The sequence below is a fragment of the Macaca nemestrina genome, chromosome 15 (assembly GCF_043159975.1).
Source record: "Macaca nemestrina isolate mMacNem1 chromosome 15, mMacNem.hap1, whole genome shotgun sequence".
NCBI lineage: Eukaryota > Metazoa > Chordata > Mammalia > Primates > Cercopithecidae > Macaca > Macaca nemestrina.
The window spans coordinates 29369160-29395078 of NC_092139.1; the positions used below are offsets into that span (position 1 = coordinate 29369160).

The 25919-nt window shown below is 46.6% G+C and overlaps 1 protein-coding gene and 1 pseudogene across 15 annotated transcripts in view; one reads left to right on the plus strand and one right to left on the minus strand.

Annotated features, from left to right (window-relative positions):
- LOC105496265 (centrosomal protein 250) overlaps positions 1-25919 on the minus strand; it is a 62766-nt gene that overhangs the window by 18266 nt on the left and 18581 nt on the right. For 11 of the 15 annotated variants that reach the window (XR_011613388.1, XM_011766511.2, XM_011766512.2 and 8 more), the window contains 12 exons: positions 25431-25589; positions 24712-24890; positions 24215-24397; positions 22432-22576; positions 21177-21323; positions 19678-19908; positions 18352-18545; positions 18003-18130; positions 17629-17798; positions 4295-4462; positions 3752-3886; positions 1218-1361 (listed from right to left, as the gene is read on the minus strand). Coding sequence is in view for 14 of the 15 variants with exons in the window: in XM_011766511.2 (XP_011764813.2) it covers positions 1218-1361; positions 3752-3886; positions 4295-4462; positions 17629-17798; positions 18003-18130; positions 18352-18545; positions 19678-19908; positions 21177-21323; positions 22432-22576; positions 24215-24397; positions 24712-24890; positions 25431-25589 (1983 nt within the window). In the remaining variant the exon portion in view is untranslated. Of the gene's footprint in view, positions 1-1217; positions 1362-3751; positions 3887-4294; positions 4463-17628; positions 17799-18002; positions 18131-18351; positions 18546-19677; positions 19912-21176; positions 21324-22431; positions 22577-23415; positions 24165-24214; positions 24398-24711; positions 24891-25430; positions 25590-25674; positions 25798-25919 lie in introns of those variants that run through there. The other 4 variants (XM_011766516.2, XM_011766513.2, XM_024797437.2 and 1 more) reach the window with 4 other exon arrangements.
- On the plus strand, positions 9720-11717 carry LOC112429253 (peptidyl-prolyl cis-trans isomerase-like 1 pseudogene; annotated as a pseudogene).

Below are 25919 nucleotides of genomic sequence, written 5' to 3' on the forward strand. Positions count from 1 at the left end.
GAAGATGCTCCTCACCTAGGGCTTCAGGGTCCTTCGAGGTTTACCATAGTCAGTGGTCATTTCCAATGCTCTGGCAGTTCCACCAATCCCTACACACTCTTCTTAACCACCCCCTTCCTCAATACAATTCGGCTTGGTCATCTGCCTCCCAGCCTCACATACGCTGCACAGAGGCAGGCACAAATAAAAATTTTCGCTGGGCTAGGTGCAGTGAATCACACCCGTATTCTCAACACTTTGGGAGGCCAAGGCAGGCAGACTGCTTGAGACCAGGAGTTTGAGATCAGCCTGGGCAACATAGTGAGACCCTGTCTCTATAAAAATTTAAAAATTAGCCAGGTGTGATGGCTACTCACAGTAGTCCCAGCTACTCAGGGTGCTGAGGTGGGAGAATTGCTTGAGCTTGGGAAGTCAAGACTGCAGTGAGCTGGGATCTGCACTTCAGCCTGGGCGACATAGTGAGACCCTGTCTCCCCCACCAAAAAGAAGGAAAAAAAAGGCTGACTATAACTACTCCCAAAGGCAAAACATGAATTGTGATTGCTTTTTTAAAAATGAAAAGTCAGGCTGGGCGCAGTGGCTCAAGCCTGTAATCCCAGCACTTTGGGAGGCCGAGACGGGCAGATCACGAGGTCAGGAGATCGAGAACATCCTGGCTAACGCGGTGAAACCCCGTCTCTACTAAAAAAAATACAAAAAACTAGCCGGGTGAGGTGGCGGGCGCCTGTAGTCCCAGCTACTCGGGAGGCTGAGGCAGGAGAATGGCGTAAACCCAGGAGGCGGAGCTTGCAGTGAGCTGAGATCCGGCCACTGCACTCCAGCCTGGGCGACAGAGCGAGACTCCGTCTCAAAAAAAAAAGAAAAAAAAAAAAAAAGAAAAGTCAGAACATCATTTGATATAGGATTCTGAGAAGCAACCTAGTATGTAAAAATATTAGATTTATGGCAAGGATGGAAAGAACAATTGAAATTGAGACAGCGGGGGAAAATACAAGCTCTGCGACCATTACAGAGAAAGAAGTCACTCTCCCAGGGCTCTGAGAGGCACACGCTCAACTCTGAGCACCCTCTAATTTTCCACTCAGACTGTGGCCCACCCATCTACCCTCCCAAACCAGGCAGCAGGGCCAAGGTTCTCCCTGTCCTGCAGGAGGAAGTGGGAAGGCCTGGCTGTGTTGGGGAAGGACCATGGGACTGGGTGGGGAGGAGGAGGGGACCTGCTTCTGCAGGTCCATCTTATCCTGTAGCAGGGAGCTGCTCTCTTCTTGGAGGGCAGCAAGGTCATCTCTGTGCTGCCGGGTTGCCTCCTTCAGCTCCCGCTGAGCCTCCTGGAGCTGGGTCTGTAGCATTCCAGTGGTCTCCTGAAGAGGGATAAGACATCAGTGAGTAAAGGAAATCCGTGTTGTATAAATACTGTTTTTTTTTAGTGGGGTGGCAAAAGCTGAGGCAGGAGCCAGCAATCCACATTGTTTCCACCTCACCGTCTCACTTCCTAGTCCCTCTCCTCCCTCACAGAGTGCATTGGCTCACCCAGGTTTCTTGGTCAGGGTCCACGAGTCGATAACAGTCTCTCACTCAGACCATGGCAACAGTCTCCTAACTGTATCCCTACTTCCACTTGATGCCATGATCCCCTAAAAACACACACACACACTATTCTCTACTCAGCAGCTAAAGTATTTAAAAAAACATACACAGGTATGTATATGCATGTGTATATGTATATACAAATAAATCATATTCCACCCCTGCTTTTTAAATACCACCCAACTGGCCAGGCGCGGTGGCTCACACCTGTAATCCCAACACTTTGGGAAACTGAGGTGGGTGGATCACTTGAGGTCAGGAGTTTGAGACCAGCCTGGCCAACATGGTGAAACCCTTTCTCCACTAAAAATACAAAAATTAGCCAGGCGTGGTGGTGGGCACCTGTAATCCCAGCTACTTGGGAGGCTAAGGCACAAGAATTGCTTGAACCCGGGAGGCAAAGGTTGTAGTGAGCTGAGATGGTGCCACCGCACTCTAGCCTGGGTGACAGAGTGAGACTCAGTCCCAAATACATAAATACATACATACCACCCAACAGTTTCCCACTGCCCTTAGAACAAAATCCAAGCTCCTACAATGGTTGACAAAGGGCTTCTGGCTACCACTCCACTTGCCCCTGAGTTTATCAAGCTGGAGCCACACTGCCTCCTTTTTGTCGTTGAACTTCCCAACCCCTCTTCTGTGTCACAGGGCCCTTGTGACAGGTGTTTCCTCTGCCTAAAGTGTTCTTCCCATGCCAGGCATTTCTTTTACATGGCTTGAGATATAATTCATATACCATACAATTCATTCATTTAACGTATACAATGTAGTGGGTTTTAGGATATTCAGAGTTGTACAACTATCACTGCAATCAAGTTTAGAACATTTCCATCAATCCCAAAATAAACTCCGTGCCCATTCACTGTCACTCCCCATTTCCCACCCCACTCCCCACCGTAAATCTGCTTTCTGCCTCTATAGAGTTGCCTGTTCTTGGTGTTTCATATAAATGGAATCATATAATATATAATATATGGCCTCTTGTGATGTGCTTTTCCACTTAATCTGATATTTTCAAGGTTCACCTATGTCGTATCACGGAGCTGGTTTCTTTTTTTTTTTTTTGAGACGGAGTCTCGCTCTGCCGCCCAGGCTGGAGTGCAGTGGCCGGATCTCAGCTCACTGCAAGCTCCGCCTCCCAGGTTCACGCCATTCTCCTGCCTCAGCCTCCCGAGTAGCTGGGACTACAGGGGCCCGCCAACACGCCCGGCTAATTTTTTTTTATTTTTAGTAGAGACAGGGTTTCACTGTGTTAGCCAGGATGGTCTCGATCTCCTGACCTCAGGATCCGCCCGCCTTGGCCTCCCAAAGTGCTGGGATTACAGGCGTGAGCCACTGCGCCCAGCCAGAGCTGGTTTGTTTTTAACCTTCAAGTCTCAGCTCAGATGTTACTTTCTCAGTGAGGCCTTCCCTGACCACTAAGTGCAAACTGACCTCCTTTGAATCACTCTCAGTTGTATCACTCTATTTCCTTTACAGCGCTTATTACAAACTGTAATAATCTCATTTGCTTTGTGTCTGCTCATTTGTCATCCATCTCTGCCACAGGAATGTAAGTTCCCTGAGGGCAGGGGCAATGTCTGTCATACTGACTGCTGTGCCACACCTTTTTTTTTTTGAGTCTTGCACTGTCACCCAGGCTGGAGTGCAGTGGTGTGACCTTGGCTCACTGCAACCTCCGCCTCCTGGGTTCGAGCGATTCTCCTGCCTCAGCCTCCCAAGCAGCTGGGATTATAGGTAAACGCCACCACGCCCAGCTAATTTTTGTATTTTTGTAGAGATGGGGTTTCACCAGGTTGGCCAGGCTGGTCTCGAACTCCCGACCTTAATTGATCTGCCCGCCTCGGCCTCCCAATGTGCTGGGATTACAGGTGCCCGCCACCATACCCGGCTAATTTTTGTATTTTCAGTAGAGATGGGTTTCACCATGTTGCCCAGGCTGGTCTCCAGACCTTAGGTGATCCACCCGCCTTGGACTGCCAAAGTGCTGGGATTACAGGCGTGATCTACCCCACCCGGCCTGTGCCATACCTTTACGTACTTGTCATGTGTCAGCACTTAGCACAGGGCCTGGCACATAAGAAGTGCCCAAGAACTCTTTGTGGTTGAATGGGTAAATGAGTACCCCTTTCTCCCCTACTCACGAGTCCACCCTCCATACCTGCTCCTTTAACTTCTGGACTTTCATGTCCTGCCTCAGCCGTTCCAGTTGTTGGCTGGCATCTGCTAGCTCCTTCTGGGTCTGCAGCAGTGTCTCCAGGAGGGATACTCTCTCTTTCTCTGTTTCCAGCTGCATCTGTGGAGGGGTAGGAGGGTAAGGGCTTGTGGGCTCAGGGTTACCATGCTCACCAATGAGGCCACAAGCACATCCCAGCTGCTCTAGGGCTTTTCTAGCGGATGAGAAGGGGCTGAGGACAAAGGAAGGTCTCAACCCATGGGTTCAGAACAAGGAAGTGCAAAGATTGCCACTGGTTTGCAAGCTGACAGGATGTGGTACATGTCAGCCCTCCCTCAGGAAGTATGACATACTGCCGGAACTGTGGCTAATGGTGTGGACCACCCTGCTCACTGGTAGCAGAGTGGGTAGCTACGCTCTCTTCTGGAAGCCCCTCTGCAGCACTACTCTTGGGAGTGGAAAAGGAAGTGGTCAAAAGTAAGGAGATCGCTGATTGGACGGGCAGCTTCAATCCTCCTAGCTTCTCACCTGGCATAGGGCACTCTCTGCCTGGGTTCGTTCTTCTTCCCTCTGGGCCCGGATGGCCTCCATTTCTGTCTGCTGCTCCTTTAGCCTCACTTCAAGCTCCATTTTTTCCCTCTCTAAGCTCTCCAGAGCCTTCGCCAGCTCCTGCTGGTGCCAGGAGCGCTCCTTCTCCTGGCCACATGAAAGAAACACCATAAGAACCAAATGGGTGAGGAGGGAAGGCAGGAGAACTGGATTGGAAAAACAAAGTCTTTCTACTACTCACTAGCTGGGTGACCTTGGTACCTCTCTAAGCCTGTTTCCTCCTCTGCAAAGCGAGGCTAATAATCCCTGCCTTATCTATCTTAACAAATTTTATGACAACCACATGAGAGTAATTTTTAAAAATCAAATGATGTAATACATGTGGAAGTACCTTCCAAACTGCAATTGTCCCTTATATATGCTACAGGTATCTGGGTTTTAAAATGTATTTCTATTTTTTAATGTTTTTTGGAGACGGAGTCTTGCCCTGTCACCCAGGCTGGATTGCAGTGGCACCATCTCTGCTCACTGCAACCTCCACCTCTCAGGTTCAAGTGATTCTCCTGTCTCAGCCTCCTCAGTAGCTGGGACTACAAGTGCCCCCCACCATGCCCAGCTAATTTTTGTATTTTTAATAGAGATGGGGTTTCACCATGTTGCCAGGCTGGTCACGAACTCCTGACCTCAAGTGATCTGCCTGCCTCGGACTCCCAAAGTGCTGGGATTACAGGCGTGAGCCACTGTGCCTAGCCTAGGCATTTTTGTTTCTAGAGATGGGGTCTCACTATGTTGCCTAGGCTGGACTTGAACTCCTGGGCTCAAGTGATCCTCCTGCCTCAGCCTCCTGAGTAGCTAAGACCACAGGGGCACGCCACCACACACAGCTCCATATTTGTTATCTTTAAAGCAGCCACATCGTGGTTGACAGTTGTAACAATGAACTGAGCTGGCCAATTCTGGCTGTCTGCTGCCTGCTCTCCTTTACTCAGGGTTGCAGAGTTAGGCCCTGAAGAATCAGGCCTGGCCCAGTGAGGGTGTCTCCCTGTATTATATAAGAGCATTAGAAGAGGGGTGCTGCTTATCTTAGAGGTCCTCCAGCCACCAAAGCTTTCCCAAGCTCTCTGACTAGTTCAGGACCCTCTATTAGGTGCCCAGGATAGAGGTGAAGGGCTCTGGAGTTGGGCTGCCTGGGTGAAAATCTTTTTTTTTTTTTTTTGAGACAGAATTTCACTCTTGTCGCCCAGGCCGGAGTGCAATGGCACAATCTCAGCTCACTGCAACCTCTACCTCCTGGGTTCAAGCGAATCTCCTGCCTCAGCCTCCCAAGTAGCTGGGATTACAGGCATGCACCACCACACCCGGCTAATTTTGTATTTTTAGTAGAGATAGGGTTTCTCCATGTTGGTCAGGTGATCTGCCCGCCTCGGCCTCCCAAAGTGCTGGGATTACAGGCGTGAGCCACCGCGCCTGGCGAAAATCTTTAATCTACCACTATTAGCATGATCTCAATTTCTAAACATCTCTGTGCCTCAGTTTCATCATCTATTAAAATGGGGATAACAACGGTGTCATTCTCGTCATTCTCCTCAGGATGGAGACAAGTCGTGTGAATCACTTTAAATGTGCTTAGCACACAGAAAGCGGGCAATACACAACAGCCAGCATCATCATGACATTAGTATTCCCTGAACTTTTCCTTTAAAATGCTTGTAAGTTTGTCACTGCTTATTCATGTAATGGGAATGCCTCTAGTGTTTCAGTCTTCCAAGTGTCATCCTGTGCAGCTTTCCCCCTCATTCACTATACCTTGGCTACACACACTTGCCTCCTTGTAGGCCCCTGAGCACACTAAACAGTTTCTTGTTTGTTTTTTTTTTTTTGAGACGGAGTCGTGCTCTGTCGCCCAGGCTGGAGTGCAGTGGTGCAATCTCAGCTCACTGCAAGCTCCACCTCCTGGGTTCACACCATTCTCCTGCCTCAGCCTCCTGAGTAGCTGGGACTACAGGTGCCTGCCACCACATCTGGCTAATTTTTTTTTATTTTTAGTAGCGACAGGGTTTCACCATGTTGGTCAGGCTGGTCTTGAACTCGTGACCTCATGATCTGCCCACTTCGATCTCCCAAAGTGCTGGGATTATAGGCGTGAGCCACCGCGCCTGGCCCACTTTCTTTTTTTTTTAAGATGAACTCTAGCTCTGTTGCCCAGGTTGGAGTGCAGCGGTGCGATCTTGGCTCACTGCAATCTCAACCTCCCAGGTACAAGTGATTCTCCTGCCTCAGCCTCCCAAGTAGCTAGGATTACAGGTGCCCGCCACCATTCCCAGATAATTTTTTTGTATTTTTAGTAGCAACAGGGTTTCACCATGTTGGCCAGGCTGGTTTTGAATTCCTAACCTCAACTGATCTGCGTGCCAGGGCCTCCCAAAATGCTAGGATTACAGGTGTGAGCCAGTGCGCCCAGCCAACACATTCATGCCTCAAAGCCTTAACTCATGTTTCCTTCTACCTGGAAAGCCCTTCTCCACCCCCACTCCATCATTCCTCACAGCTAAACTGACACTTCCTTGGTGAAGCCTTCCCAGACCATACAATTGACAGTGGTCTGGCTGGACATGGTAGTTCATGCCTATTATCCCATCACTTTGCGAGGCCGAGGAAGGATGATCACTTGAGCCCAAGAGTTTGAGACCAGCCTAGGCAACATGATGAAACCCCTTATCTACAAAAAAATACAAAAATTAGTCGGGTGTGGTGGTTCACTCCTGTGGTCCCAGCTACTTAGGAGGCTGAGGTAGGAGGATCACTTGAGGCCAGGAGGGCCTTGAGAGTGAGGCTACAGTAAGCCCTGATCACGCCACTACACTCCAGCCTGGGCAACAGAGCGAGACCCTGTCTCAAAAGAAATAATAATAATAAAAAGAAAAAAAGAGGTCTTCCTTTGTTCTTCCTTATAAAACCCAGCAATGTGTAATGTCACAGTTATAGGACAGTCGTGAATGACAAATCATTTTACCCTCTGGTTCAAAAAGCCAGACAGAGGATATAGCTCAGTGGCAGAGTATGTGACTACAAAAAGCCAAAGCCAACTGTAAAAACATAAAAAAGATGAATGTTAATAGCAGTTGCAAGTGTTAAAAAAACTGATCTATTTGCTCTATGTGAGTTAGAAGTGTGTTATAGCTACAAGAAGAGCTAATTCTGTGATGTGTAGGAAGTAACAGTCCAGCATTGCTGGTATGACCACGAACAGAATATTCTGCCCAGTTCAAAGTGCCACCTTCGCACTGGGACATGAGTAAATTGTAACATGCCTAGAGGAAAGCAACCATGTTGGTGGGGTATTTCAAGCAAATCTAAGGCTCATTTGTTCCTGGTAATAGATTTTGGTTCAACATGAATTTCCTTTTTTTTTTTTTTTTTGAGATGGAGTCTGGCTGTGTCTCCCAGGCTGGAGTGCAGTGGCATGATCTGGGCTCACTGCAAGCTCCGCCTCCCGGGTTCATGCCATTCTCCTGCCTCAGCCTCCCAAGTAGTTGGGACTACAGGCGCCCGCCACCACGCCCAGCTAGTTTTTTGTATTTTTAGTAGAGACGGGGTTTCACCATGTTAGCCAGGATAGTCTCGATCTCCTGACCTCGTGATCCACCCGCCTCGGCCTCCCAAAGTGCTGGGATTACAGGCTTGAGCGACCGCGCCCGGCCTATGAATTTCCTAATAACTACATCTATCTAAAATAAATGGGCAGCCAAGCGATAGAATATAACAGCAGCTAAGCAACCATTCGGAAGGGACATTACAGAGGTGGACAAAGCAGAAGTGGTTTGGAGTTTGGGCCCTGAATCCCTTATCTACCCCTTATTAGCCATGTAACCCTGACTTCTCTTTTTATATTTTATTTATTGAGAGATGGGGATCTTACTATGTTGCCCAGGCTGGTCTCAAACTCCTGGCCTCTAGCGATCCTTCCGCCTTGGCCTCCCAAATTGTTGGGATTACAGGTGTGAGCTACCGTGCCCAGCCCTGAGTGACTTCTTTATGCATTTATTCACCTTTATTGTGTGAATAAAGCATTCAGCATGGTGCTTGGCATGGAGAAGTGCTTAATAAGTGTCCAATATGATTACTCTTAAAAGGGAGACAGGCAGTAGATGGAAGAATAAAGAATACAACTGCCAAGAGTGTTTCTTTTTTTTTTTTTCTTTGAGACAGAGTCTCACTCTGTTGCCCAGGCTGGAGTGCAGTGGTGTGATCTCGGCTCACTGCAACCTCCACCTCCCTGTTTCAAGCAATTCCCCTGCCTCAGCCTCCCAAGTAGCTGGGATTACAGGTGCACACCACCACACCTGGTAATTTTTTTGTATTTTTAGTAGAGATGGGGTGTCACCATGTTGGCCAGACTGGTCTTGAACTCCTGACCTCAGGCAATCCACACACCCAGGCCTCCCAAAGTGCTGGGATTACAGGTGTGAGCCACCATGCCCGGCCTCCCAAGAGTGTTTCCAATTGCTAGGATTCCAGGAGAAGGCAGTCACTGTTAAAACTAACAGGCTGTCGAGAGTTGTAAGAGGGCAGTTAACCTGCTCAATCATAGAGAAACAGTATAAGTGGGACAATCAGAAGTCAGGAGGATTAGCTGAATGAGAGAAAAGGAAAAGGGAGAAAAGGCCCTTTCATGACCCAAATATGGCCACTATAGTCAATCCTTTTAGGGAAACCAAGGCCACGTAGGTAGCTGGTTTATCATTCAGAAGTTTCATAGAATCTTTTATTTACGGAGTTTTCAGTACATGGTATACATCTGATTCCTGCTAGGGAACTGCCTTCTGGATAGTGTTCATTCAGCAAATACTTTTAAGCACCGACTATAGACTGGGCACATAATTCCAAAACTAAGCAAACTTCTGGTTATCGTCTTGCCGACAAGCCTGCCCCATAATAACAATCAAATTATAAATACACATAAAGCACAAGTCAACTTCCATTTCCAGGTACTTGATAAACAAGATCTCTGAACCCTCCAGCTATGAAATAGCAAAAAGTGCTGGATAAAATATTAAATATGTATTTTAATGTCACAGAACCAGCAGGAAAATAATAAAAATTCCACAGAAGCCAAAAGCAAAGCAAGACTTGTGGTGTAAGCCAGGTGTGGTGGCTTACACACCTATAATCCCAGCACTTTGGGAGGTTGGGGCAGGAGGATTGCTCGAAGCTAGGAGTTCGAGACTAGCCTAGGCAACAAAGCGAGATCACATCTCTACAAAAAAAAAAAAAATTAGCCAGGCATGATGGTGCATGCCTGTAGTCCTAGCTAGTCTGGAGGCTGAGGCAGAAGGATTGCTTAAACCCAGGAGTTTGAAGCTGGTAAGCTAGAGTTGTACCACTGCACTCCAGCCTGGGTGACAGCAAGACCTTGTCTTAAGGTCAGAAGTTCAAGACCAGCCTGGCTGATGTGGTGAAACCCAGTCTCTACTAAAAATACAAAAATTAGCCAGGTGTGGTGGCACATGCCTGTAATCCCAGCTACTTGGGAGGCTGAAGCATAAGAATTGGTTGAACCCAGGAGGTGGAGCTGAAATATCACCACTGCCTGGGCAAGACTCTGTCTCCAAAAGAAAAAAAAAAGTAAATCCATTATCTTTCACCCAATGCAAATGTAATTTAGAATTTAAAATAAAAATAAAGGCAATTCCTAGAGAAGCATTCCACCACCAGCTTCGCTATGGCGGCAATTCCCCCAGATTCCTGGCAGCCACCCAACGTTTACTTGGAGACCAGCATGGGAATAATTGTGCTGGAGCTGTACTGGAAGCATGCTCCAAAGACCTGTAAGAACTTTGCTGAGTTGGCTCGTCGAGGTTACTACAACGGTACAAAATTCCACAGAAATTATCAGACTTCATGATCCAAGGAGGTGACCCAACAGGGACAGGTCGAGGTGGTGCATCTATCTATGGCAAACAGTTTGAAGATGAACTTCATCCAGATTTGAAATTCACGGGGGCTGGAATTCTTGCAATGGCCAATGCGGGGCCAGACACCAATGGCAGCCAGTTCTTTGTGACCCTCGCCCCCACCCAGTGGCTCGACGGCAAACACACCATTTTTGGCCGAGTGTGCCAGGGCATAGGAATGGTGAATCGCGTGGGAATGGTAGAAACAAACTCCCAGGACCGCCCTGTGGATGATGTGAAGATCATTAAGGCATACCCTTCTGGGTAGACTTGCTACCCTTTTGAGCAGCTCTTCTGAGATGGCCCCAGTGGACCAGCTTCCAGATGACATAGAATGACATGTAATGCTAAATTTCATTTTGGCTTTGCAAATCATGAAGCTTAGGAGCCCTGGGGTCTTGGGTGAGTTAGAGATGGAAGTACATTTTAATAGGATGCTTCTTTTCTCTTCCCCCAGTGCCTAGGATGCCACAGCATTTGCACAAATGCCCCTGTTTACCGATAGGTGACTACTTACTACACATGACTCATAATGCTGCTTCTTGTGCATGTCTGCTCTGATATACTTTGAACAATGTAGCAGACACTGTCATTTCTCAGTGGTTTTGCCTAACCAAACGTCTTCCTAAGGAGATTTGTATTCTGGCCTACACTGCAGTCCTTGATTGTTGACAGTCACAGAATTCCAAACCAAGTAGTGTCTATCAGCCCTTTTAACTCTGTGCACACCCTATTTCAGTCTTACATTTGTTCTTCTAGGGAATGTATGCATCTCTCTATATATTTTCCCTCTCAAAACCAGAACATCAACACTGCTGTTTCTGACACTTCAGACATCCCACGCAAAGCCACGCTGAATTTTTGCCAAATGAAAAATGCATCCAACAATCAAGTTTCTAAGAAGGTGTCAAGTGGGGAATAATACTGTATAATAATCAAGAAATTAATTTATTAAAAGGAAGCAGAAGCATTGACCATCTTTTTTCCAGAGAAGAGGAGAAATCTGTAGTGAGCAAAGGACAGACCATGAATCCTCCTTCAGAAGTAGTCCTCTCAGAAAGGAGAAGTGCCACTCAAGTTCTTTTAACCCAAGACTTTAGAGAAATTAGGTCTGAGATTTTTATATGTTCAGTTGTTTATGTATAAAAATAACTTTCTGGATTTTGTGGGGAGGAGTAGGAGAGGAAGGAAGTTAATACCTATGTAATACATAGAAACTTCCAAAATAAAATGCCATTGATGGTTGAAAAAAATAAATAAATAAAAATAAGGCAGGTGGCTGGGCGTGGTAGCTCACACCTGTAATCCCCAGCACTTTGGGAGGCCAAGGTGGGCAGATTACCTGAGCCCAGGAGTTCAAGATCAGCCTGGGTAACATGACATAACCAATAAAAAAAAAATTACAAAAATTAGCCAGGCATGGTGGTTCATGCCTGTGGTCCCAGCTACTCAGGAGGCTGGAGAGGATCACTTGACCCCGTGAAGTCGAGGCTGTAGTGAGCCATGATTGTACCACTGCGCTCTAGCCTGAGTGACAGAGCAAGACCTTGTCTCAAAAAAAAAAAAAAAAAAAGAAAGGCCAGGCAGTCAGGAGGCTGAGGCAGGAGTATCACGAGCCTGGGAGTTTGAGGCTGCAGTGAGCTATGATTGTGCCAGTATACTCTAGCCTGGGTGACCAGAGCAAGATCTTGTCTCTAAACAAAACAAGCAAACAGACAAAAATCTGGACTGGGGTTAACAAATTATAGTATGTGGGCCAAATCTGGCTCACCACCTGTTGCTCTGTGGCTGTGAGCTAAGAGTGGTTTTTACTTTTTTTTTTTTGAGACAGAGTGTCACTCTGTCGCCCAGGCTGAAGTGCCATGGTACAATCTTGGATCACTGCAACCTCCACCTCTCAGGTTCAAGCGATTGTCCTGCCTCAACCTCCCAAGTAGCTGGGACTACAGGTATATGCCACCACACCCAGCTAATATTTTTGTATTCTTAGTAGAGATGGGGTTTCACCATGTTGGCCAGACTGGTCTCGAACTCCTGACCTCAGGTGATCCGCCCGCCTAGGCCTCCCAAAGTGCTGGGATTATAGGTGTGAGCCACTGCACCCAGCCTTTACCTTTTAGGCTTTTTTTTTTTTTTTTTTTTTTAAAGAGACAGGGTCTTGCTATGTTGCCCTGGTTGGTCTCAACCAATCGTCCTGCCTCAGCCTCCCAAAGTGGTGGGATTATAAGCATGAGCCACTGCATCCAGCCTTTACATTTTTAATGGTTAAAAACAATAATGTTTTGTGGCCAGGCACGGTGGCTCAAGCCTGTAATCCCAGCACTTTGGGAGGCCGAGACGGGCGGATCACGAGGTCAGGAGATCGAGAACATCCTGGCTAACACGGTGAAACCCCGTCTCTACTAAAAAATACAAAAAACTAGCCGGGCGAGGTGGCGGGCGCCTGTAGTCCCAGCTACTCGGGAGGCTGAGGCAGGAGAATGGCGTAAACCCAGGAGGCGGAGCTTGTAGGGAGCCGAGATCTGGTCACTGCACTCCAGCCTGGGCGACAGAGCGAGACTCCGTCTCAAAAAAAAAAAAAAAATGTTTTGTGATATGTGAAAATTATATGAAATTCACATTTCAGTATCCATACATAAAGTTTTATTTGAGCACAGTCATGCTCGTTTGTTTATATATGGCTGCTTCTGCACTACAATTGCAAAGTTAGGTAATTGTGACAGAGACCCTATGGTCTGCAAAGCCTAGTATACAGTCCTTAACAAAAAGTCAGACATGGTGTACTGTGCCTGTGGTCCCAGCTATTCAGGAGGCTGAGACAGGAGGATCCCTTGAGCCCTAGAGCTCAAGATCAGCCTGAGCAACATAGTGATAGTCCATCTCTAAAAAGAAAAAAAAAATGCCTATCTCTGGGCTATAGTGACCTCAGCTTAAGGGAGAAAAGGCAAAAAGAAGGAAGAGATGGGGAGGAAGGGAGAAAAAGAAACTGGAGGGATGTGGAGAGGGGACAAAACAAAATAAACTCTATAGAAGGAAACCATCAAGGAAATATGCTTATCTCAACCTTGATACAGGGTAGGAAAAAAGTCTCCTCTGAGAATTCATAACCAGAAGCTAAGCTGCACATGGGGTCTGGGCCTGACTGTGGGTCAAAAAACTTTAAACAGAAAATTTACTTTAAGGTGGTCCTGGGATGCTGGTCCCCCAGCTTCCTGACAGAAGCATAAACAAATCCTCTGAGGAAAAACTCCTTTGCCTCAGGCCTAAAAAGATTCCCACAGAAAAACTTCCTCAGAACAAAGGTCTCTGGTGGGAAAAAAGAAAATATAAAAAGAAAAAAGAAAAAAAAAGGAAAAGTTCCAAAGAACATGAGCTCATAGTCAAGAATCACAAAAACACAGGGAAACAAGCCCATGAGTAATAGCCAACAGAAACAACAAATTACAGAACCAGACCCCAAAACATTAATTAATAGTTATTGGAATTACTAGACAGGACACAAGTATGTTTCATATGTTTGAAAGAAGGGACTGAAAATACAAATTAGGGAAAAGAGACTGAAAAAAATGACCAAGAAGAGATGAAAAAATAACCAAATAGAATGTCTAGAAAAAAACTTAAAAAGTGAAATTTAAAACTTGGTAAATAGACTAAACATCAGATTCGACACAGCTTAAAAGGAAAATCAGTAACTAGATGAGAGATCTGAAAAAAATAATCCAGAACACAGCATAGGAAGAGAAAAGTAAACATGTAAAATGCAAGAGGCAGTGAAGGATAGAGTAAAAGAAGGATAGAGTAAAAAGGTCTGACATACAACTAACCAGAGTACAGAAAGAGAGAAGTATGGTGGCACGCACCTGTAGTCCCAGCTTATGTGGGAGGCTGAGGTGAGAGGACGGCTTGAGCCCAGGAGTTCGAGACCAGCCTGGGCAACACAGCAAGACCCCATCTCTAAAAAAATAATAATAATAAAATTAAAATTAAAATTAAAAAATTAGCTGGGCATGGTGGCACGTGCCTGTAGTTCCAGCTAGTTGGAGGCTGTGGCAGGAGGAATCACTTGAGCTCAGGAGTTTGAGGCTGCAGTGAGCTATGATTGTACCACTATACTCTAGCCTGGGTAACAGGGCAAGACCCTGTCTCTAAAAAAATAATTTAAAAAAATTTTTTTTGTTTTGAGATGGAGTTTCGTTCTTGTTGTCCAGGCTGGAGTGCAATGGCGTCATCTCAGCTCATCACAACCTCCGCCTCCCAGGTTCAAGTGATTCTCCTGCCTCAGCCTCCCTAGTAGCTAGGATTACAGGGATGTGCTACCACAACCGGCTAATTTTGTATATTTAGTAGAGATGGGGTTTCTCCATGTTGGTGGGGCTGGTCTCGAACTCCCGTGATCCGCCCACCTCAGCCTCCCAAAGTGCTGGGATTACAGGTGTGAGCCACCACAACCAGCCAAAAAAAAAAATTTTTTTTTAAGAGTAAATAAATAAAAGCAGGACGGCAGGAAAGACATAATATTGAAGAGATAATATATGAGAATTTTCCAGAATTGATGTTTCAACATGAAATCTTAACTTCAGGAAGTCTAAGAAATTCCAACCAAATAAAAGAAATACACATCTAAACACAAGAAATTGCTGGGCATGGTCTCACGCCTTTAATCCCAGCACTTTGGGAGGCCGAGGCAGGTGGATCACTTGAGCCCAGGAGTTTGAGACCAGCCTGGCAACACGGTGAAACCCCATCTCTACTAAAAATACAAAAAAATTAGCCGGGCATGGTGGTACATGCCTGTAATCCCAGCTACTCTAGAGGCTGAGGCAGGATAACTGCATGAACTCAGGAGGTGGAGGTTGCAGTGAGCCAAGATTGCACCACTGCACTCCAGCCTGGGTGACAGAGCAAGACTCTGTCTCAAAAAACTAAAAAATAAATAAATAAATTAACACAAGAAATTGTGGAATTATTAAAATGAAAGCTAACTTCTCAATACCAACAATGTTGAGAGAAAATAATTCTCATCCTAGAAACTTATATCTGAATTTTTTACTTAGTGAATCTATCTATCTATCTATCTATCTATCTATCTATCTATCTATCTATCTATCTATCTATCTATTTTTTTTTAACCCTGAACAAAGCCAGAAACTATCTTTCATGAATAAAAGTAGGCTGGGCGTGGTGGCTCACATCTGTAATCCCAACACTTCGGGAGGCCAAGGGCGGGTGGATTGCTTGAGCCCAGGAGTTTGAGACCAGCCTGGGAAACATGGTGAAACCCCATCTCTACCAAAAATACAAAAAAAAAAAAAAAAAAAAAAATTAACCAGGCATGATGGCATATGCCTATAATCCCAGCTACCCAGGAGGCTGAGGTGGGAGGATCACCTGAGCCCAGGAGGTCGAGGCTTCAGTCGGCCATGATCACACCACTGCACTCCAGTCTGGGTGACAGAGTGAGACCCTGCCTCAATAGAAGAATAAAAATAAAATAGAAACATCTTCAGACAATTAACTACCAACAGACCCTTACCAAAGAAAATCCTACTTCAGGCAAAAGAAAAATAAATCTGAATAGAAAGTCTGATATGCAAGAAAGAATGGTGAACAGAAAAGGTATAAATTCATTGTTGTATCTGAACAAATATTGACTGTATAAAACAATTAAAAAATCATAAATTGTGGTGTTAAACTAGTTAGAACTGAGCACACCGAACAAAACAGCCTATAAATTAGGGAGGAGTGAAACAAGTAAAACGTTTTTTTTTTTTTTTTGAGACAGGGTCTCACTCTGTCACTCAGGCTGGAATGCAGTGATGCTCAGCTCACCCCAGCCTTAACCTCCTGGGCTCAAGTGATCCTCCCCCCTCAGCCTTCCAAGTAGCTGGGACTACAGTGTGTACCACCATCCCTGGCTAATTTTTGTATTTTTTTTTTTTGTAGGGAATGGGGTTTCGCCATGTTGTCCAGGCTGGTCTCAAACTCCTGGGCTCAAGCAATCTGCCCACCTCAGCCTCCCAAAGTGCTGAGATGACAGGCGTGAGCCACTGTGCCTGGCCCAGGTAAAATGTTCTAAGACCCTTGTATCATTCAGGAAAAGGGTAAAACTACTGAACCTTGAGATTCTATTAAGTATATGTTTAAAAATATTAAAGGGGCCGGGCGCGGTGGCTCACGCCTGTAATCCCAGCACTTTGGAAGACCGAGGCGGGCGGATCACAAGGTCAGGAGATCGAGACCATGGTGAAACCCCGTCTCTACTAAAAATAGAAAAAAATTAGCCGGGCGCGGTGGCGGGCGCCTGTAGTCCCAGCTACTCGGGAGGCTGAGGCCGGAGAATGGCGTGAACCCGGGAGGCGGAGCTTGCAGTGAGCCGAGATTGCGCCACTGCACTCCAGCCTGGGTGACAGAGCGAGACTCCGTCTCAAAAAAAAAAAAAAAAAAAAAAAAAAAAAATATATATATATATATATATATATATATATTAAAGGTAACCACTAACAGGATTTTTAAAATAAAGTACATATTATCCACAGTTGCAGAGAGAAAAAAGAGGTGAGAAAAGAATACAACTTAATCACTCAACTTAATCCTCTGAAAGAAGTTAAGAAAGGTACTTTCCCCTCCCTAAAAGATATAAAAAAGGCTGTACCCTGCGCTTTAGGAGGCTGAGGCAGGTGGATCACAAGGTCAGTTTGACACCAGCCTGGCCAACATGGTGAAACCCTGTCTCTACTAAAAATATAAAAATTAGCCGGGTGTGGTGGGGCACACCTGTAATCCCAGCTACTTAGGAGGCTGAGGCAGGAGAATCACCTGATCCCAGGAGGCGAAGGTTGCAGTGGGCCAAGATCGCACCATTGCACTCCACCCTGAGGGACAGAGTGATACTCTGTCTCAAGAGAAAAAAAAAAGATATAAAAAGGTAGGACAAATAACCTAAGATGGCATAAATAAATCCAAATACAACTAAAATCACAATAAAACCAAATGGACTAAATTACATAATTAAAAGACAAAACACAGTTCTGAACTGCACAAGAATGCATCCAAGATATTCCTCTCCCTGGTTTTCATCCTGAGGGCAGTTTAATAATCCTAAATCCCAGGGTCCACTCTCAATTCTCTGTACACACCAACATAACAACAATAATAATGGCTAACACAAATAGAGAGCCCACTATATGCCAGGAACTACTCTTAGTGCTTTTCATATATTAACTCATTTAATAGCAGGAAGTTGGATTTTACAGCTTGGGGACCAAATTTCACTCATACGAGCAGCAATAACTGGACCAAGAGGCAGCAGGTGGAACACTCATGGAAGGGAGACCATCCCCGGCCACATCGACCACTTACCCATTTCTCCTGGAGCCGGTTCACCTCCTCCTCATGGGCTGCCTTCTGCTGCTCCAAGGCAGTCTTCCCTTCTTGCTCAGCCCGGGCCAGTTGTCTGGCTGCAGCATCCCGCTCCTGCTCTGCCTGGCTCCGTTCAGTGTCCAGTTCCAGCTTCAGGCACCTCACTTCCCCTAACATGCCAGGGACAGGATCAGGCCTCTGCCCCCCTCCTTTTACCTAATAAAATTCTCCCTCTCCCCTGATCTCATGAGCAACTCTCATCTCAGAGGACCTGCACCCTACTGGAGAAGGACCTCTAATTGTCTCCCACTGTCTTCCTGTCTCTTCAACATCTCCATGGAATGGAGTGCGCCCCATCCCAGTTGGGTTCTCACCTTGGATTACTTCCTTGGCTTGAGTGACAGTTTGAATCTGGACCTCCAGCTGCCCCTTGGTGACCTCTATCACAGAATTTTGTTGTTGGGCTTCAAACAGACTGCTCTCTAGTAGCTCCTTGGCTGAGCTGTGAGGTTCAGGAATCAGAAGAGTTTCTTACCCATCAAGCCCCTTACCCTTCCTCAGGAGGAGTTGGGTTCTAAGTACTGGCTACCTGGAGAAGTTAGGGGGGCAATTATAAATTCATAATCAATTTAGGACCTACATACTTACGGCAGGGAGCTTAGCTTCACGCCTTTGCCTTGCAAAGCTCTCTCTGTGCTTGGCTGAATTGAGTCTGGGCCCTACCTGAGCCCCTGGAGTTGTTCAGCGAGGTCCTGCCGGTCGCGCTCCACAGCCTGCAGCCGCACCTCCAGAGCCGCTTTCTCTCGTACTAGGGCCTCCTTCTCCTGTACTGCCCTGGCAAGCACTTCTTCCTGTCGCTTTGCCTCCTGATGTAGCTGCTCCAGCTGAGTCGTGGCTGCCTCCTGCTGGTGATGTGACTGAGGAGAAGAATGTGGTGAGAGATGGAGCAGAGCCTGGATTCCCCCTGGGGCCGCTACCACCAGGTTAGGGTCATTGGCTCTTCAGAGATTCTGGACCCAGCTCTGTGAGCCCGGATTGCTTACCCAATAGCATGCGGCATTTATCTATTTCCCTGATCAGCCCACAGATCCCCCAGCCCAGGAAGAATGCTCCCCTGTGAGCAAGACCCTGTGCTAGGGACAGCTTGACACCTGCCCCTAAGGAGGTTTTAGTCTTGAGAAGATGCACACATAATACTAGGAAGAAAGTCATCAATGTCCCGAGAAAGGGACTCTGTGAAGGGAGAATCGGTACAATTATTAGGACAATGAGAGGTTGTGTAGAGGAGAAAGATGACCTTTGAGCCAGGTCATTCATTGGGTCAGGAAAAAAATTTACTCAGCCCCTGTTATGTGGTAGGCACTATGCTAAAAGCTGGAGGAATAAAAACAACTAAGACATAGCTTTGCCTTCAAAGAGCTTTTGGTCTAATGGTGAAGACATATAAACAGATAATTATAGCATGAGGAATGTGGTGGTTAAAATAAGCATACAGTGCTATCAGAGTATAAGGAGAAGCTTCTAATTCAAACTGGGTGGTGTGAAGTAGTGGAGAATTAGTGAAGAATTCTTTTTGTTTTTTTGAGACAGAGTGTCATTCTGTTGCCCAGGTTGGAGTGCAGTGGCACGATCTCGGCTCACTGCAACCTGCGCCTCCCAGGTTCAAGCGAGATTCTCCTGCCTCAGCCTCCTGAGTAGCTGGGATTACAGGTGCGTGCCACCACACCAGGCTAATTTATGTATTTTTAGTAGAGACAGGGTTTCACTATGTTGGTCAGGCTGGTCTCGAACCTCTGACCTTGTGATCCGCCCACCTCGGCCTCCCAAACTGCTGGGATTACAGGCATGAGACACTGCGCCCAGCCTCAGTGAAGAATTCTTATAGGCATTCTTTTTTTAAAATTGGAAGATATACTGCAAACTAGTAACACTGATCATTTCTAGGAAGTAAGACTTTTTCACTTTCCAGATAATTTCTGTAGTGTTTTAATTTTTTATAATGAGCATGTATTACACCTAAATGTGATGGTGTCCATTTTGCCTTCTTACCTCGCTTAGTTTCTTTTGAATTTCTTCCTTCTCTTCTTGGATGCCCCTGAGATCTGCCTGCAGCTCAGCCCCAGCCTCCTCAGCTTTCTGCAGCTGAACCTCCAGGTGAGTGTTCTTTTCCCACAGGGCTTCCCGCCTCTTCTCTGCCTCCACCAGGTCTACCTGCAAAGCGTTTCTCATCTGCTCTGCGGCCTCCATTCTGCTGCACACAGACTGGTTCTCCTCCTCTAACTACTGGCCAAAAAGGGAAGGGAGTACAGGCATCAAAGACAAATGATTAGTTTAGGAATCAAATGCTAAGACTGAAATCCAAGTGGGATATGAATCTATTCTCCAAAGATGAACAAAGGAGTGTTTATAAGATGGGGGGAAAATCCATTCATTTGATCTAGTGCCTATAGTCCAGGTACTAGATGGGCTGGATGCTGGGGATGGAGATATGAAAGGCAAAATCCTGCTCTCAAATAATTCAGAATAATGGAATAGAGAACACTCAAGGAAACAGAGGTTGCAAGGAGGTTCCATCACTATAATTATAGGTTAAATTTGTAACCTATAGAAAAGATTCTTTGGGATTTAGGATCTTCAGCAGATTCTTTTCTGGTGATTGCTATTATCTCACCCAACAGAATTAACAGCCTAGTCTTTGGCCGGGCATGGTGGCTCACGCCTGTAATCCCAGGACTTCGGGAGGCTGAGGTGGATGGATCACCTGAGGTCAGGAGTTCGAGACCAGCCTGGCCAACATGGTGAAACCCCATCTCTACTAAAAATACAAAAATTAGCCCGGGGCAGCCAAGTGCAGTGGCTCACGCCTGTAATCCCAGCACTTTGGGAGGCTGAGGCACGTGGATCACCTGAGGTCAGGAGTTTGAGAACAGCCTGACCAACATTGTAAAACCCTGTCTTTACTAAAAATACAAAATTAGCCAGGCATGGTGATGCATGCCTGTAATCCCAGATATTCGGGAGGCTGAGGCAGGAGAATTGCTTGAACCCGGGATGCGGAGGTTGCAGTGAGCCAAGATCGTGCCACTGCACTCCAGCCTGGGCAACAAGAGCAAAATTCCATCTCAAAAAAAAATTAGCCAGGTGTGGTGACACATGCCTGTAATCCCAGCTACTCAGGAGGCTGAGGCAGGAGACTGCTTGAACCCAGGAGATGGAGACTTCAGTGAGCTAAGATCACACCGCTGCACTCCAGCCTAGGTGACAGAGGATCCATCTCAAGAAAACCCCAGCCAAAACCTAGTCTTCCTTCCAGAACACATGGGCCCCTTCCCAACCTTAATGACTTACCCTAAAGCCCAGAGCTGGTTCTGCTGGAGGTGTGGGAGGGGAATATTTATAATGGCTAAGCCCAATCCTTACAGTATTTGCTCTCCTCTGCATTGTAAATGTTCCTTTTGCTCATTTCAGACCTACATTTGGGAGCTGATCTGTCTTGCCCTCAGTTAGGGCCCAGCCCTTCCCTGGGGACCAGGAAAATCTTTGCTCACCTGGAGAAGCTGCTGGTTCAGCCCAACTTTATCTAAGGCCAAAGCCTCATTTAAGGCACTGAGCTTGACAGCTGCAGCCCGAAGATCAGCTACTTCTGTCTTCAGGGTGTTTTCAGAACTCGACAGCTCTGCAATTGACTGCTCTGCCTAAAAAACAGAGGGTTAAAGAGTTTCAAATTTCCAATTTTCCTGGAACAGTGAACAGTTCACATTCCCAATACTGCTGCTTTTTGGTACGAGATTAGTTAATACTCCATTCCCTCTCCTGCATTCTAAACAAGTTTTCCCTTGATTCATTCATTAAGCAGTAAGACGGGAGCTCACAGTATAGAGATACCAATGTTAGGATAGAGAAATGACTATGATTGTAATGACGCCACAGAAAATGTAAGCACAAAGTGCTCTGGGAACTCAAAAAAAATATTAATATAGTTTGGAAGAGTCAAATATGCTTGGTAGGCCGGGCGCGGTGGCTCAAGCCTGTAATCCCAGCACTTTGGGAGGCCGAGGCGGGCGGATCACAAGGTCAGGAGATCGAGACCACAGTGAAACCCCGTCTCTACTAAAAATACAAAAAATTAGCCGGGCGCGGTGGCGGGCGCCTGTAGTCCTAGCTACTCAGGAGGCTGAGGCAGGAGAATGGCGTGAACCCAGGAGGCGGAGCTTGCAGTGAGCCGAGATCGCGCCACTGCACTCCAGCCTGGGCAACAGCGTGAGACTCCGTCTCAAAAAAAAAAAAAAAAAAAAAATATGCTTGGTAGAGGAGTTGATGATTAAGTTGGGAATTGAGAGATGAGGAAGAGTTTGAGCATAAAGGAGGAGGAAAGAAGTAGTGCAGAGAAAGGGAAAAGTATATGCAGAGTATTGGAGTCATGAAAGAACATGGAATAACTGAAAAGGCAATTACTGCTCTGTGGCAGGAGCAAAGGATATGAAATGTTTAGGAAGCGTTTTGCAGTAGAAGGGGAGGCTAAAACACAGTTTGGGGCACATGACAAAAAGTTTCGAATGTGGCACCACAGAGCTAGAAAGCCATTGAATGGTTTTAAGAGACTGACATAACCAGGTTTATACTTTAGAAAACCCATTCTAATTCCAATATAGAGGGTATGCTGGAAGATAGAGAACCCAGAAGCAGACTAATGACTGAGGAAAGATGAGGGATCCTGGCTTGAAGGTGAAGAATGAGGCAGGCTGCATGGGAACACACTTTCGAAGCCGCCCACCCAGCAAATGAGGAGAGGAGGCCACGCACCCTAGCCAGCGCTGCGGTCACTTCCGTTTGCTCTTGCCTCAGTAACTCCCCTTCCAGGCGACTTGACTCCAGGGCTTCCCGAAGAGTGATCAGTTCACTGAGTGATTCTGACTGTTTGGCTTCCAGGCCCACCAGCATCTCCTGACTAAGATGGGAAGGAGAGGAATCTAGAGGAACTCTTAGGGATGGGCCGTAACCCCAAAGGTAACAGGAATTTAATCACCTTTGCTATGCAACAGGATGAGGATGGTCTATAAACACTGATAAGGAAAGACTTCTAAGACATGTCAACTGAAAAAAAATCAAGGTGCAGAACAGTATATACATAATACACTACCTTTTATACAAGAAAGTGGGGGAAGAAAGAATATATGCCCATATTTGCATGAAGGAACACTGGCAAGATAAACAAGAAGTCAACTAAAATGGTTGCCTAAAGGGGGAAGGGAAATGGGATGGAGAAAGCACAAATGAGAGTGAGACTTCTCTCTCTGTATCTTCTTAGCTCACTGAAGCCTCAAACTCCTGGGGGCTCATGTGATCCTCCCATCTCACCCTGCCATGGCTACAGGCACATGCCACCACGTTCAGCTAATTTTTTGCTGTTCCTGTAGAGATGGAGGTCTCACTATGTTGCCCAGGCTGGTCTTAAACTCCTGGCCTCAAGTGATCCTCCCACTAAGGCCTCTGAAAGGGTTGGAATTACAGGGGTGCCTAGCCTTAAAATAGTTTTGACTTTTGAATCATATAAATGTATTATCAAGTCAGATAAATAAATTTAAAAACATATTATGATCTCTGTGGATTGTCTGCCCTTCTCCTTGGTACAGGGAGATCATTCTTAGCACAAGTCATGACCCTTATGGCAGCCCTTCAAGCTTCCACTATTCATGACTACCAGGTACAAGGAACTAGGGCACAGGAGAGGAGGGAAATACAGCAAAGATGAAGATATATCCCTGCCCCCAGTTATTAAAGACCTACCATACGCCAGGTTCTATGCTGGCATTTTCCAAAACATTGCTCTCATCTTCCCAGCAACCCTTCAAGGTAAATATTATCATCATCATTCTACAAATAATCTGTCCATGTGACAGAGCCATAATTCAAACGAAGCTTTTGCCCAGCTCAAAGTCCTTGCTTTTTCTGTGACATCATAAAGGGGAATTTACAGATTAGCTGGGGCCATTGATTCTGGATTTCCTTTTCTTGACCAGCTAGCGCATTTCCCACTACTTCCCTGTATAAGGCTTACCCTTTAGCCAGCCCAGCCCACTCTGAACATGCCATGAACGTTCCTGCCTCCTTTTCTGTGCTAATCTATTCCTTGAGCTCTTCTCCCACTCTCTATTAACCAAATAGGTCAAGGCCCAGCTCAGAGTCTACTCTCTCCTCCATAAAACATTCCCTAGACCTCAATAATTAGCTGTCACTCCTGTGCTCCCAAAGGACTTAGTCTGAAACTCTATTTAACTCATACTTCATCCAGCCTCATGTCACAGTTGTCTGTCTTCTGGCAAGTTCCCTGAAATCAGGGCTTTTGTCTTATTCATTTCTGTATCCCCCTCAGTGTCTCATCCCATATGGGTGATCAACTAAGACTTAACCAACCATGAACTTTCCATATTCATCTTTCTGCAAAGGAAGAAGCAGCAAGCTAATCTGAACCCACTGCATGCCAGAGTTCTACATACTCTACTTTCTAAGAGAGGACAGTAGGAGGGGAGGGTGTAGAATTGAAGGAAGACCAGGCCCCCGCAAGGAGGAGACTGGTCTCACTTACAGACGCGCCCTCTCCCGGACAGCCAGGTGCAGCTCCTCCTGCTGTTCCTCCTTCTGGCCCTGGGCAGAGTCCCCCTGCAGCTGAAGCTCCACATTTGCCCTTCGCAGGCGCCATGCCTCCTGCTCTAGCACCTCCAGCTGCTGCCGCAGCTCTTCCCTGGCCTTCTGCAGCAGCTCTCGCTCCCTGGAAGAAGGGAATCAGAGATGAGCAGAGACCGTGGGACCTAAAATTCTTTCTGGAAGCAGGCATCACAGGGTCAAAAGACCCTGTTTCAACATCCCATCTTCCCTGTTGAGTGTGAAACATTTTTATCATCACAAAGACTCCAACCCCCAAAGCTTGTTCTGGAGAAACAAGTGGAAACAGGGTAAAACAGCCAAGTCTCAGGGAGAACAGGATCAGCACCCCAAAAACCTGATGGGAGTGGGTAAATGGCTGGATGATGACTGAGACCGAGACCAGGCTGGGAGGGTGGGATGAACAGCCCATCTGCTCACTTGCTGAGAGAGTCCACCTCTCCCTGGAGGTCCACAGTCTGCCCTGCCAGAGTGTCCCGCTCCCCAGTGAGCTTCTGCAGCCGCTGTCTCAAGGCTTTGCCCTCTTCCTCCCACTGATCATGCTGCTGTTGCAACAAGTTCACAGCCTCTTGACAGCCTGCAAGCTGCTGCCTTAGGTCCTGTGGAGGGAGAGCAAGAGAAACCAGACGATGAGCAAGAGCAAAGGAGGGATTTCAGAACCCTGAAAGTGGGGCTGGAGAAGGGGGTTGGGGGATGGTGCAACAAAAGTAAGCTGAGAAGGGAGATGCAACTATTCAAGAAGACAGTCCTTCAGAGGTCACTGGGCTTCTGTGGCTCTAGATTCTTAGAGTTCGTCATCTCCAAATGTACAGTGGCACGGGGGAGTGGTAAGTGTGCCTAGGACTCTCAGAGTTGGAGAACATTGACCCAATAATCTCCCAGAGCTCTGGTTCCCAATCTTTGCATAGTGTTATGCAAAGATTGTACACAAAGTGAAGCACGCCATTGGCGTGGAGAATGTGCCTGCTACTCACAAGCACAATTCAGCAGACACAGGCAGATTCACTCTGAGATACTGACAAAATACCTCATGACTGGTCAACAAAGTAAAAGGGATAGTGTAGGCTAGGGAGGTACCTGGGGCACAAACCAGTTTAGACATACACCCGTGACTGAGGGGGAATGCTGAGGGTTCTTACCTGCACAGCCTGGCGTCTCCGAGTCAGCACTGAACGCACCAGAGTAAGAGCCTTGTCTGGATCCTGGTAATCAAACTGGCAAACGATACTAGAGTCCAATTCCAAAGAGTTCTCATGATCAGAGCCTTGGGCTATATTGTCCCCTTCTTCCACCATGACCTGAAACCCAATACAGCAAGGTCACCACCCTACTGACCAAAGCCTAGAGTCTATACAGGGACTTAACCCTGTAGCCTGGACAAACCTGATGTTTTCCTTCTCAGGTCCTCTCCCTTGGGGGAAGGAGGGGAGTATCCGAGAGCATAAAAGTCTGGTTCCTTCAACTCTCCACCTTTGGTCACCCAAGTCTAGGACTAGCAACAAGGCTAGAACACTGTCTGAGGTAACAATAAATGAGGAAATGAAAGAAGAAACGATTGAGATATTGAAGACCAGAATCTAGCCTCCAGCCTGAGAACTGCAGCTAGAAACAGGAAAGAGGGCCTGTCC